Source organism: Manacus vitellinus, unplaced genomic scaffold, assembly GCF_001715985.3.
Source record: "Manacus vitellinus isolate BGI_N305 unplaced genomic scaffold, ASM171598v3 scaffold_8_pilon, whole genome shotgun sequence".
NCBI lineage: Eukaryota > Metazoa > Chordata > Aves > Passeriformes > Pipridae > Manacus > Manacus vitellinus.
This window is the reverse complement of record NW_021940864.1, coordinates 17,351,202-17,365,148: the sequence shown is the minus strand read 5'-3', so window position 1 is coordinate 17,365,148 and position 13,947 is coordinate 17,351,202. Positions and strand designations below refer to the sequence as shown.

The window sequence follows — 13,947 nt, the reverse complement described above, 5'->3', positions numbered from 1 at the left end:
TGCAATATTACATTGGAATGGCTCATCTGGGAAGATTTTTTGATAGTATATTTCACCAGAAAATGAGATGTATCTTTCTCCTCCTCAGAGAAACAATCCTAAGTGAACATGGTTATGTTGAGAAATAGGATGTTATTAAATTCTCTGGAAGTCAAGTATACGAAGTCCAAATTGCAGAAATCTGATTCTGTCTGGGCATAAACACATGGGGTTTTGGTGGTTTTTTCTGTTTAGTTTTGGTTTGTTTTTTTTTTAAGCAAGGAAGAAGTTATTAATGTACAGAAGAAAAATAAAAAATAATTGTTTTGTATTAACTGTAAAGTAAGCTGTAGAAGGTCACCTTTTTTATCTTATGAAGGTACTCCTCATAGGCAACTGTCCTAATTGGATAGCTTGAAACTATTTTCTTTCACTTGAGCAGTAATGAGCTTCATAAAGAAATTATCCTTAACCATATCAGACTTCCCACCTTTTAAATCCAGAGACAGTACTGAGCTACAGTACTAAGCTACTGCCTCTGTGAAGAGCTCTGAAGCAGCAGGTGAAAAGCTATTCAAAACCAGAATTTTTCTTAGACATATATATATATATATATTTAACAAAACAAATGTTTTCAGTATTTGATTTAACCAAGGGGAGTTACAGAAAAAATACATGTATATTGTATATGTATGACCATATATAGTCACATCTATATGAATAATTTCACAGCCCAAGCAACAGTTGTGACCTTCACAGTGAAACTTCCAATTAGGCTCACTGACAGTTCACCATTTAATTAAGAATGATAGAATGTGTACTCGATGTCTTACTGAGATGTACCTGGGACTCCTGAGATAATAGGAACCAACAGGGAAACACCAGTGAAATACCTCGAAGGAGTTAAGAAGTGCCCCTCTAAGAAGGTGACATGGTCAACAGTCCAGCTGAGGTGCCTTTGCACCAATGCATGCAGTGTGGGCAGCAAACAGAAGCTGGAAGCCACTGTGCTGCTAGAAAGCTGTGATCTAGTTGCTATTACTGAAACTTGGTGGGACAAATCCCATGACTGGAGTGTGGCGATTAATGGCTACAGGTTGTCAGAAGGAACAAGAGAGGACGAGGGGTGGAGGGGTTGCTCTCTACATCCAGAGGAGGATTGAGTGTGAAGAGCTGTCTCTGAAGAACAGACACGTGCAGGCTGATAGCTGATGGGTAAGAATCAGAGACCAAGGCAACAAAGGGAACCTTGTGGTCGGTGTCTACTACAGGCCTCCTGATCAAGGAAAGCCTCTTGACAAAGCTTTCTTGCTCTGGCTACAGGAGGCATCACATTCACAGGCTCTTTTCCTGCTGAAGCACTTCAAACATGCCAACATCTGCTGAAAAAGTAGCATGGCAAGCTATAGGCAATCCAAGAGACTCCTGGAATGCACTGAGGATAACTTCTTAAGCAAGGTGATGGGTGGATGGAATATTGGATCTATTGGTCACCAGCGTAGGTGCACTAACTGGGGATCTCAAGACTGGAGGCAGCCTGAGCTGAAGTGATCATGCACTGGTGGAGTTCATAGTCCTGGAGAGATATGGGTCAGGCAAAGAGTAAAGTTAGGCTCCTAAATTTTAGGAAAGCAAAATTCCAACTCTTCAAGGAGTTAGTTAATAGCATCCCCTGCCTTCAAAGGAGTTTCAACAAAGGAGTTTTAACAAAGGAGTTGAACAGAGCTGGCAGATCTTTTAGAATGGTTTCCACGAAGTGCAAAACTTCTCAATCCCCAGGAGCAAGAAATCAGGCAAGGAACGCAAGGGACTAGCACGGTTCAGTTGAGACCTGCTGATCAATCTAAAGGGCAAGAAGGAAATGCACAGGCAGCGGAAATAAGGAGTAACCTAGGAAGAGTATAGTGGTGCTGCCTGGTTGTGTAGGGATGGTGTCAGGAAAGCCAAGGTGCAGCTGGAGCTGAACTTGGCAACAGATGGGAAGAATAAGAAGAAGGACTTCTACAGGTATGTCAACCAGAAAAGGAAGCTCAAAGTATACCCCTCCCTGATGAATAAGACTGGCAAACTGGTTACAACGGATGAGGAGAAGGTTGATGTACTTGACGACCTTTTTGCTTCAGTCTTCACTGGCAATTTCTCTTCTCACACCGCTTGAGTGGATGGACTGCAAGACAGGGACTAGAGGAGCAAAATCCCTACCACTGTAAGAGGAGATCAGGTTCATGACCACCTGAGGAAACTGTACACAGGTCTATGGGACCTACAGGAATTATGAACCGTCAGGCTCATCTCTGTGCCTGGGAAAATCATGGAAGAAATCCCCCTAGAAGCTATACTAAGGCACATGGAGAACATGGAGGTGATTCAAGACAGCCAGTATGGCTTCAGCAAGGGCAAGTCCTGCCAGACCAACCTAGTAGCCTTCTATGATGGAATAACTACATTTCTGGAGAAAAGAAGGGCTGTGGATGTTGTCTGTCTTGACTTCTGTAAGGCCTTTGACACAGTCTACCACATCCTCTTTACATGGGAGATATAAGGATTTGATGGGTTGACTGTTCAGTGGATGAAGAATTGGTTGGATGGTTGCATCCAGAGGGTAATGGTTAACGGCTCATTGTCCAGATGGAGATTGGTGACAAGTTGTGCCCCTTGGGGGTCCATTGCTGAGACTGGTACTGTTTAAAATCTTCACTGATGACAGAGACACTGGGATTGAGTGCACCCTCAGTACATTTGCATAAGCCACCAAGCTGAGAGGTGCAGTTGACATACCTGAGGGACAGGATGGACAAGCTCAAGAAGTGGGCCCGTGTGAAACTCATGAGGTCTACAAGTCCAAGTGCAGGGTCCTGCACCTGGGTTGGGACAAACTCTGATATCAATACAGGCTGAGGGATGGAGAGATTGAGAGCATCCCCAAGAAGAAGGACTTGGGGGTACTGGTGGATGAAAAGCTGGACATGACCTGGCAACGTGTTCTTGTAGCCCAGGCAGTGAACTGTATCTGGGGCTGCATCAAAAGAAGGGAGGCCAGTAGGTTGAGGGAGGTGATTTCTCTCCTTTACTGTAGTCTTGTAAAATCCCACCTGGAGTACTTGTTAAGGAAATTTTCCTGTCTGACTATCCAGGAGCCACTCTGGCAGTCTGTTGTGGTTTAGGAATTGTGTTCTCAAATTTAGTGGCTTAACGAAACCACAATGCCACTCACTTCCCCTCCCCCTCCAGCTGGAAGCACAGAAGGCAAAGATCATGGGTTGAGACAAGAACAATTTACTGGAAACAGCAATGAGATAGTAAGAGTAACCATATTAATACAAAAAGTGTACAAAAGAGAGAGTGTGGAGTTCAACCCAACCTCAGCCATACCATCAAAACCACTCCCTCTGCTCCAGACCAGCATTACCCCACCACTCTGTTCGCCACACTTGCTCCACCAGAAAAGGAATGCCCTTCTCAGAAGCGAGAGAGAGTCCCTTTCCCCCACACCCCTGGCCATGATGTAAGATGGTATAAAATAACATTAGGGTCTTGGCAATGCCCACATGGCTCCACAATCCACCCTCTGACAGCTACTGCAAAAAATTAACCCTGTCCTTGGCCAAAACCAGGACACAGTCACACTCACATCACCTGAGCTAGACCAAAGCCCCTTCACAGCGGGTGGCTCCACAGGTGCCCTGCTTGACTCCCTACACTCACCACACTCACACAGTCAGACAAGGGTTCCTTACTGGCTCAACTCTAGGTTTCCCATAGCAGAGCCTCTCATATGTCTGGATCCTTAAAATAATTTAATCATGATGCAACAACAGAATAACAGCTTGAGCTGATGCCTCCAAGGAAGGACCCGGAACAAAGGAAACCCTGGACAGCATGTGTGAAAGTCTCAGCTCTTCCACCTAAGTCACTGGCTCCTACTATGCCTCTAAGTGTCTGTTCACCTGGCTAGCTGTGCCCTTTGTCGTGCAAAGGGTCAGTGCCAGAGGTCAATCTGCAGCTCCCACTGAAGCGGCACACTGAGCTACTGGCACTAAATGTATTCCTCAACAGTACTGCATCCAGTTCTGCAGCACAGGAAAGACATGGATCTACTAGAGTGGGTCCAGAGGAGGGCCACAAAAATGATCTGAGGGCTGGAGCACCTCTCTTCTGAAGACAGTCTGAGACAGTTGAGGTTGTTCAGCCTGGAGAAGAGAAGGCTCCAGAGTGACCTTATTGCAGCCTTTCAATATTTAAAGGGGGATCATAAGAATGTTTTAGCAGAATCTGTTGGGATAGGACAAGGGGCAATGGTTTTAAACTAAAAGAGTGTAGATTTAGAGTAGATATAAGGAAGAAACTTTTCACAATGAGGGTGGTAAAACACTGGAACAGGTTGTCCAGAGTGGTGGTGGATGCTCCATCCCTGGAAACGCTCAAGGGCTCTGAGCAACCTGATCTAGTTGAACATATCCCTGCTCATTCCAGAAGGCTTGGACTAGATGACCTTTAAAGGTTCCTTCCTATCCTCTATGATAATTAGCAAGCCAAGAAAATCTCCCCCAAATACCCAAAGGAAAAATAAGACAGCTAAAAATAAGTAATTTGTGAGCCAAATACTGTTTGTGGTATGACAGAAGTGGTTATGCAACTATAAACAAAATTATTAACATGAGAGGCCTACATATAAAGGGAAGTTATGGTAACTTTTAAACATGTGGTGTCCACACTCTTCTTCCTGTGCAATTTGAACACTGGCTGGGTAACAGAACTTTTGTGTAACTGGTAGTTCAGAGGCTGCATTCCAAATTATAGACTGGACTTGATGTAAATCCATTCTAATGAACTTGGTAAACTTGGAGCTATAAGCATTTTTGCTAAAAATGACTGCAAATGGCAGAGGGAAACTTGCTCCAGAGTATCAACATTCACATTAGCACTGATTTCAGCAATCAGCTGATGCCTATTAGAGAAGGGTTACCCAAGGCATTAGTTTGAATCCCTTTGTCTTTTAGGGAAGGCAAATCTGTCATCAAACTTTGTGGATTCTGCCCATCTCTATTATATGTTCTGAAACCAGTAGGAAATACTGGTTTGCTTCATAGTAATAGCAAACAGAAAAAAATATGGAAGAATTGTGATTAACTAGAGGAAATGCAGGGCATGGCTCAGAACTGTGTTGCTCTCATTATCATGCTGTGACCATGAAGTGTTCTGCTCAACAAACAGCAACGTCAGAAATTACTCATTTATGCAGTGATGATGCAGTGATGTGGCATCATCTGATATATGGATCAGAAGAAATGCATTACTAAACATCCAGTTTACAGGGATAAATTCTTATATACATCTAATACCTCATCAATTTGTGTTCCTGTGTCTGAGTTATGGATCCAGGTAGAAAGTTAATCAATTCAGAAAAGTGATAAACAGCAAGAGCTTGAATAAGTCACATAGATGTGGAGATCACTTCTTGCCTCAATTTCACTGAAGTAAATGAATATTAAACTTAGTAACCCTGAAAATAATGTCTTTCATACCTATTAAGAGTTTAAATTGTGTTAAAGAAAGCAGAAGAAAGCAGGAGAAAGCTGGAGGAGAAAACTCCAGGGAAAAAAAAAAAAGAAAAAGAAAAAAATCCCAAGCAACTATTAGGGGAATTGCTAGTTAAAAGGACAGACTGAGAGACCTGCTTTTGGCATCTGCAATCTCAAACCCATGTACTTCTTTTGCAGTACAAGGGGAGTTAACACTTGAAAAACTGACACAGAAACAGTGCTGTTATCCAATCAACATGGACAAGGGTTGGTGGTTTAATTTGTGAGATGTTTAAAATCTGCTGTATAAAAACATGTTTTCAATGTTTTTTCCATTCTCGCCATCTTCACCACATTTTGAAGTGTTTTGCCAGTATTAACAACAAATGTGGAAGAGGAAAGTATTATTTCTGTTTGTGAGTGCAAAACTGGCAGAGAGAAGTTAAAATCACTTGGCAAAAAAGTTAGGAACAACAGACAGATGCATATGTTAAACATCTCCTAGCTTACTATCCAACTTGGTGTCAAAGCCAGTAAAACATTTTTGACAATGGAAATTGCAGTAATTGATTCAGTCACGTGGATTTTACTTCCTCTAAATAATTCTAGATCATGAATGCCATTGCCACGTTGCTTTAACATGGCTATGAGGATGAATAAAACCAGTGGCAATATGCACCAAGATTCTTCATGCCACTTTCATGTTCTATCCAGACTTCTATTCTCTTACCACATAGTGCCTTCTGAATATGAAATGTCCTAAGTAAGAAAAGGCAAAGTTTCTGTACCAAGTCCTCAATAGAAGTCTGGGATGTCTGGTGTAAAATTATGTTCTTACCTAGACTGATAATGAACTGCCAGATATCTTCCTCCAGCTGTATTTTACTGTGACACTCACCTCTGTTTCAGAAGCTGTTTGTTGTCCTCAATGGTTATACTGTCAGCATGGTCCCGCTTGAAAACTTCAAAAGCTTCCTGACATCCAAGTGGCATCTTTCCTCCTGCCCCAAGGTAAAAAATAATCACTTCACAGTCATCAAAAGACAGACATTTTGCACTTAAATCCTATTTAGACAAACACAGCAAGTCAGCCCAGGGGTCTTAAAGCACAAAGACTAAAGTTCAGTTTTCCACCAATGGGAAAGCATTTTTGACTAAAGATTTCTATTATCTGACAAATTAATTTTGTTTCATCTCACTTCTCTAAAGTCTGAAAGCTTGAGGTGTATAATTTCTCAAGATAACTTAAAATGTTCATGTGAAATATTCTTAAGTGTGAGCCAGAGGTATTTTCACAACAGCAAAACTCAATTTGCTTCTGTATTTCTTTCATCTGTTTCACACTGGATCCTTAAAATAACTTGAATATTTTCAATATTCCTAGAAAAAGAAAATTCAGGCTTCTTTTAATTATGTACTAGTGAATATTTTTCATATCCTTTTATGTGAAGTAGGACTTCTACCTACAAAAATGATTGGTTTCTGCCTTTTTACATTTCCAACTTGGTGTTTGTTTCCTTTTGTGCACCAGAATGTCAAGACTTATTTGGGCTTCAAATCTTTTTAAAAATCACTGTAGAAAAGTATTCCAGTCTCTATAATTTATCAGTTCTCATTGTTAGATGATCTAAGATCCAAGTAAGATATTATGCATTTGTATTAGCAAAAAAATTCAAAGGCTTAAGGAGAATGAAAGATCATGCCAGCATCTGTGTTATCAGGTGTACATGTATGTCATTATATAAGCAAGGAGAAACAAATAAATTACAGTAATGAAGATAGCTCAGGAGCAAAAAGGTGGAGGACTCTCACTCAAACAAGTGTGAAAAATGCAAAATAGCTTCACCTCTAATTCAACCTCAAGGTTGCAACTTAAACCTCAAAAATTATATTCCTTAAATTGGAATTTGATTCTCCATCATTTTTTTCACCTCTAAAGCCATTCTTTTGTCCTATTCATAAGTCTGCCTTCCTGCTTCAGATCTACCAGGACCCCCAAATCCACCATGAACAAGAGCTATAAAATTTTCTAGGATTTCTGCTGTGCAAGTGTTTTCTACATGTTTTATGTCAATGTGGGTAGAGTCCTTCCCAAATCTTCGTTTGCAAAGTCTAGCCATGAATGAATGAAAGCCAATGGACCAGCATTACCAATAACATACGTATGCCAGTTATTTTTCAGGCTACCTGCTTTGCAATTTTGGTGTAAGGGTTTCCTCCTTCTCCAAGTTTCTCCTGTTTTCTTTAACACAATTTTCTCACTTAATAGGGATGAAAGACACCGTTTTCAGAGTCACCGAGTTCTAAACTCACTTTAGTGAAACTGAGGCAAAAAATAGGCAAAACATACCTAAACAGGTTGGGATATACAATACGGGGATGTTACCCCTTACTGGGGTCTAGCTCCATAAACTGCATTTAAAGTCACTCTAAATATGTTCTGCTAAACCTCATCGCACTTATGATATCAGGATAATTTCCCATTGACTGCAGTGAGATTTCAGTGATGTAAGATACTGTTTACAGTGAGGGCTGGTAAAAAAATTAGGACTTAGAGTTCAATAATCAGTAAAAGTTTAAAAAAATTATTCAAAATAAGAGAAAAATTTGCCCACTGTTTCAGTCAAAAGAATCAGCACATCTGTTACTAATTCAAAAATTTTGAGTTGAAAATAGAACCGCCAGGAATGTTTGAATGGCAAAGCATGCAGAAATGCTCCACCCTTTTTGAATAAGAAAATCAAAGAAAGATACAGTGCAGTCTTTACTGTTGTGTGATCCAAAAGAGCAAGAGGATTTAGGAAAATATATTTTTCTGTGGTGATGACCTGAGAATATAATGTTCATGTTTCATGCTTGCCTTGAAGAAAAACAGGCAGCTTTGCAAGCAGAATTTTATAGCACATTCATCCCATCACTAGCACTAATTTTAACATGCAGCCCGATTTGACCCTCTAGAATTGCTTTTGTTGCAGAAAAAGTTTGTATTAAGTGCAGAAAGCCTGGACAAAATTCCTGATCAAGCCTAAAATAAACAATGAATGCCCTTACTCATGCATAACACTGCAATGTAAAGTATTTAACTCTTCTGGCAATGTACTGCCTTAGAGAGAAGGAGTAAAAACAGTAAAGTAAGTTTGGAAAACAAAACTATTACAGTGATTATTGCTACTGCCTGGCAGAAAAGCATCAACCAAAATTAAAGGTAACCTGATAATCATTTTCCAGCACTAAATTAAGAGGCAGCACATTTGTACAGCCAAACAAAGCACACAAAAATAGATCCCCAGAATTCCTGGGAAGGGGAAATTTTCTGGTTTATGCAGTTCATTTTAAGAAAATAGAGAAACATATGAACTAGTAAACAATACTATTCTGAAAGTGGTATAAAAGGAAAGGAACTTTAAATGGAACACTGAGACTGTATCTCAGCATAATATAAACATAAAACAGCTACAGAAAAATGTTGCAGCCTGTGGGTAATGACAAAAACGTTTAGGATGATAATAAGGGAAGACAGCAATGTTAATACTAGTAAAAGACTGCAAGGGACATTGGAAACTTGATGGAGTGGTTGTGTTTTCATTCTGCTCAGTAATGAAGATTATTGCTTCTCCATGGTTGATGTGGTATCTTCAATCATGCTGTTTACATTTCCTTAAATATTCTTTAATTTCATAAAGTAGCCTCACCTTCTTCCAAATGGCCTCCAAGTGCCAAGGTGCATTAACATTATTGGCATGCTGTTTCTCCTGGGCTTAATTCCAACAAATAAACTATATATTCTTTTAAACCAAGGTGCTATTGAATTTCTGTTTTTCTCTAGCTGTAAATCGAAATTTATGTACAGATATGAATAAAAACAGAATTAGGAGAAGAAACCAATGATGAGGAGAAATTTTTGGCAAGCTAGTGGAATAGTTCAGCTAAAACTGTTAGAGAAAACGTTTTCTTTCATTCTTACAAGGCAAACAATTTCTCCTCTCCTTCTTTAATAACATGGCATGGGGTTGCAAAATAAATATTTGAAAATTCTTATCTAAGGAAGAACCAGGAAACACATGTCATTAAGTCATTACAATATGAACTGGAATAATTATTACCATAAAAATAATTCACATCATTGGAAAAGTCATAAAAATTTCTTGTAATCACAGTCTTGAAACTCCAGTTGACAGAGTTGCATGAAAGAGTGATAAATTTTGTATCAACTTGATTTTAATGATACCTTTCCTGTTAGGCTGTGTAGTTTGGCCTTAATATTAAAACACAAGTATGCCCAAGTCACACAATGTGAAATTCACAGCAAACCCATCATTATTTACAGCAAATTCACACAGTTGAAATTTTGGTAAAATTCAAGTTCACTTCACATCCCAAGTTTGTATGTTTAAGAATGTTTTCACTGAAGGTTTGATTTCAGTCTGTAGTCCTATTCAGTCAACTCTCAACTTTCAAATTAAGCAAAAAGCTTTGGTTCAATAGGCTCCTCTCCTGAAATGTGCAAATTACAGCTGTCCCACTGAACTTGGTAAGTCAACAGGATGGCAATTAAGGCTCAAGCTCTGAACTAGAGCAACAAGATCTGAAATGACCAAGAAATAGAAAGCTTGTTGTGGTATTGATAATGGGCTAAACTTATGAAACCAGCAATAATTCAAAATACACTGAGCAAAAATGTAATAAGGCTTTTGGGTGTTGCTGATTACTTTTCAAGGTAAGAAAAGGTCAAAGTGATTTAAAGACTCAGTTGCATGCCTACAGCAGGTAGAAGCCTGCATTGCAGCAAAGACCCTGGCAGGTATTATGCACCCTATTCTATCACCAACTAATTTAGAGATCATTTATTCTATGCTGTGACATATACAGATGCTATTTACAGACATCCTAAATCACCAAATGTTAAGTTTAAATGAACTTAACTTAAAGGAACATGTAGGGTATAGTGTGGCACTGGGTGCTCAACTCTCAGCAGAGAAATGATATGGCTGAATGCTATTTTTAAGTTAAATGGTATCCACTGAGACTACTTAGGGGCTACATTGATTACGCAAGAGCATGCAAGTGGATAAACACAGACTTTATTTTGTTGCCACAAGTGATTAAACACTGTTGTACATATTTAAATGACCATACTGATTTTTAAATTTATCCGACACAGACAAATCCTATTGCAGTTTGTATTAGTGATCACAGTTTAAAAATATTGGACAATTTCAAAGTACTCTATTTTAGTGTTGTGGTAGGGATTTTTTTGCCCCATACAGATTTCAAGACTGCTCAATCTGGAAATGGCACTTCCAGTCCTGAGTCTGGTCACCTTCTGTTTTTTGGTTTGTTTGTTGAAAAAAGTTTTATTGCTCAGAGGGAGAAGGCTTTCATAAAGTTTAATGCATGAAACCCACAGAAAAAGTTTACATTGGTCTTCAGTTAGGCCTGGAAAAATATGTCAAACAATAGCATGAAATTGATATCTTCTCTGTCTGAAAGCAGAACCACAGTGTCTCCTCACAATCCCACCTTGCAACCAGATTTTGTTCCTGGTATATGAGAGCTCTGAGGAGTTTTCAGCAGCCCTCATATGAGACGATGCCAGTGTAACCCACTAAAAGAATTGGAAACAACACTCCAGAAGAGAAGAATTAAGATTGCAAGTTGAGCTGTTCTGAGGGAGGAACATTAAGACTGTTGACAAAAGCAAACTCTTGGGATTAGCTGTTCAGACCACGTCATCATGGCTGGGCTTCGCTAACGAAGATTTGGGAAGGGCTCTACCCACGTTTGTTGCAAGTGCATTGTCAGACCACGTATTCTGATGAGAAAGGCATCTGTCCACATATCTGCCCATCTATCTGTTTTGCAGAAACTACATTTTCACAGAAAAAGACTTCGTCTTTCCATTTCTACTAAGTGCTCTATTGGACAAGAATTGTCAGCTCTTCCACTGAAATCAATAGGAGCAAAAAGTCCCCTTTTGGCTCAAGGAAAGCTCTCATGCAAGTCAGGGTTGTCTGAAGAATTTCAGGATAGCTACTAGTGTGAATTGTGAGTCTTCATGCTTATGAAGACTGTCAGCCTGTTTGCGTTACTATGTATTTCCACTTATTATCAAATGAGAACAAAAGAACTGTAAAAACTTCCAAATGAAACTAAAGACAATATATTTGGTAAGCCTTTGTAAAAGAACTAAGGTATTAGAAATCATATAAGCATAATTCATTACATTTTTACCAGGATCTATCAAGATATCATAGCCATCTGTTCAGAATGGAAAAAAGATGTAACAGAGCTTGGGAATAATGAATCAATAAAGAATAAATACTTAAAGATAGGCAAACAAACCCCAAAACAATATACAACAAATACTTCCCCGCTGTAAAGCTCAGCTAAATTTCTCATGAAAACCATGTGTATTACATATGACTACCTTCATTAGACTACTATTCAAAAATGGGAAAGACATAAAACAAGGCTGCTCACAGCACCCCTGCAGTGTTGAACTGCAAAACTTTTGGGAAAGGTAAAAGCCGTGATTCAGATGCAATGAACTAAATAAAACATTGGCACACATTACTTTCTCTGGTTCTGGAGTTTCTTTGTTTATTTGCAGGGGTGGAGGAGACAAAAAGAACATTTTCTTGGGATTATGAGCATATTTATTGTGATACTAAACAGTGATCTAGGCAGGTCAGACAAGTGAATTCCACAAGTGAAAATTTCTGTTGTGGAAACCCTTGAGAAAACTGGTGCATGGGTCATTTACCTAGGCATTATCTTATGCACACGAAATTAATTGATTGACAAGACAAACTGTTCCATATATGTTGGAATAATTTAGAAACAGAAGAGAAATCATCACTAAATGAAACACTGAAAATGACTAACAGCAAAGAACAATCTTGTACAGGAGCAAGTCAGACACAAATCAAAGATAAATCAAAGACAAGAAATTACACTAATTTCTAGTGCAATGAATATTGTTAGCGGATATGTGATCACTAAAGATGGGATTGCTTTAAGAGTACTAAAATAACACAAAAACCCTAACTATTACGTATAATGCCAACTTTGTAAAAGACAATTTTTATAAAGCACAATTGAAATGCTTCCAAAGAAAACCTGAACAAACGACCACTTACAAGCATCCTATTAGGAGTAGGTTATTACATTAATTAATAATCCTCCACAGGAGTATTAAGGCAAATATTGAATTGTATATCAAAACCAAAGGTTAAATTAAGTAAAAACTTAAGATGAAATTGAAAATTTCAAGATTGTCTAAGACCACAGAACAACAAAACTCCAAATGGGATACGGTAGCTTTAATCATGTTGAATATCTTCAGTTTCTTTATTTTGAGCAATCTCAAATTACAATACAGGTAAGAAAAATATTTTTCATATTAACCCAGATCCATGTTTATAACAGCTCTAGTTTTTCAACCAAAGCTACTTGACCTTTAAAATCTAATGATAGTCAGAAACATGGTTTTAGGCCCCTTAGTGTGGTAAGTCTGATACCAAATTCAACATCAGAGCGATCTCTATGTGATAAAATTGAAACTATTGAAATAGCTTTTCCTCATTTTCCTCTTCTGAAAAACTGGTATACCAGTTTGTCTCTCTGTCAAATGTTGCAAAGCACAGTGCTAGTGATAGTTACAGGATAAAAGGAAATTGTTAATAGCAACTTTAAATACTGTCATCACCTTCACCTTATAGAGCACATATTTTACTAACATGTTACACTCAGTTAACAGAATAACTTTAGTCTGATTCTGTTTTTGTTAGTTATGGATTCTAACAGTTTCTCAGATTATAAGGCATGGAATCTATATGCTGCAGAATATCTGCACTAGCATCAATGATTTTCAGCCTGCCTACTTTTGTGTTACCTATTTACGCCAGTATGTTCTCTTTAAAGAGTCAATGGGCAACAGGGACATCAAATTCAAAATGGGATCAGAGGAGACAAGGATGCAGGTAGAAGCTACTTGGCATAACCAAAATGTTTGCCGTTATCAGCAGTGGGGAATGAAATAGTGTACCTATTGATAGTTGTGTTCTGATACAAATATTATTGCAGAAATATTTTACATTTCATGTATGACAGCTTGTATGTCTCAAAAGAGAAAAAAAAATCAGCTATTTGCAACCATTTACTTCTTTAAAGATGCCTGTGAGATCATATTTGATTGTATAATACATACACACATTTAAAGTCCTTAATTAGTAGGTACAAAGGGAGAGCCTGAAATGAAGCATGGTAGGTTTGGCAGAAGCACAGTGGGTGGATACAAAGGAAACTATGAAGTCAAACCCACAAGAACTTTAGGAGACCCACCCAGTGCTGTTGCCACTTCTAAATAAATAAGATTCACTTCTGCATATGACAGAATCATACAATTAATACAACTTCTCATAAAGTAGGACATATATCTCATTGT

At 38.6% G+C, this 13,947-nt stretch overlaps 1 protein-coding gene across 1 annotated transcript in view; it reads right to left on the bottom strand.

The window, feature by feature from the left end:
* Positions 1-13,947, bottom strand: part of KIF6 (kinesin family member 6) — a 154,761-nt gene that overhangs the window by 57,148 nt on the left and 83,666 nt on the right. Inside the window, exon 14 of the mRNA XM_029965038.1 lies at positions 6,400-6,502. Within this exon, the coding sequence (XP_029820898.1) occupies positions 6,400-6,502 (103 nt within the window). The remainder of the gene's footprint in view (positions 1-6,399; positions 6,503-13,947) is intronic.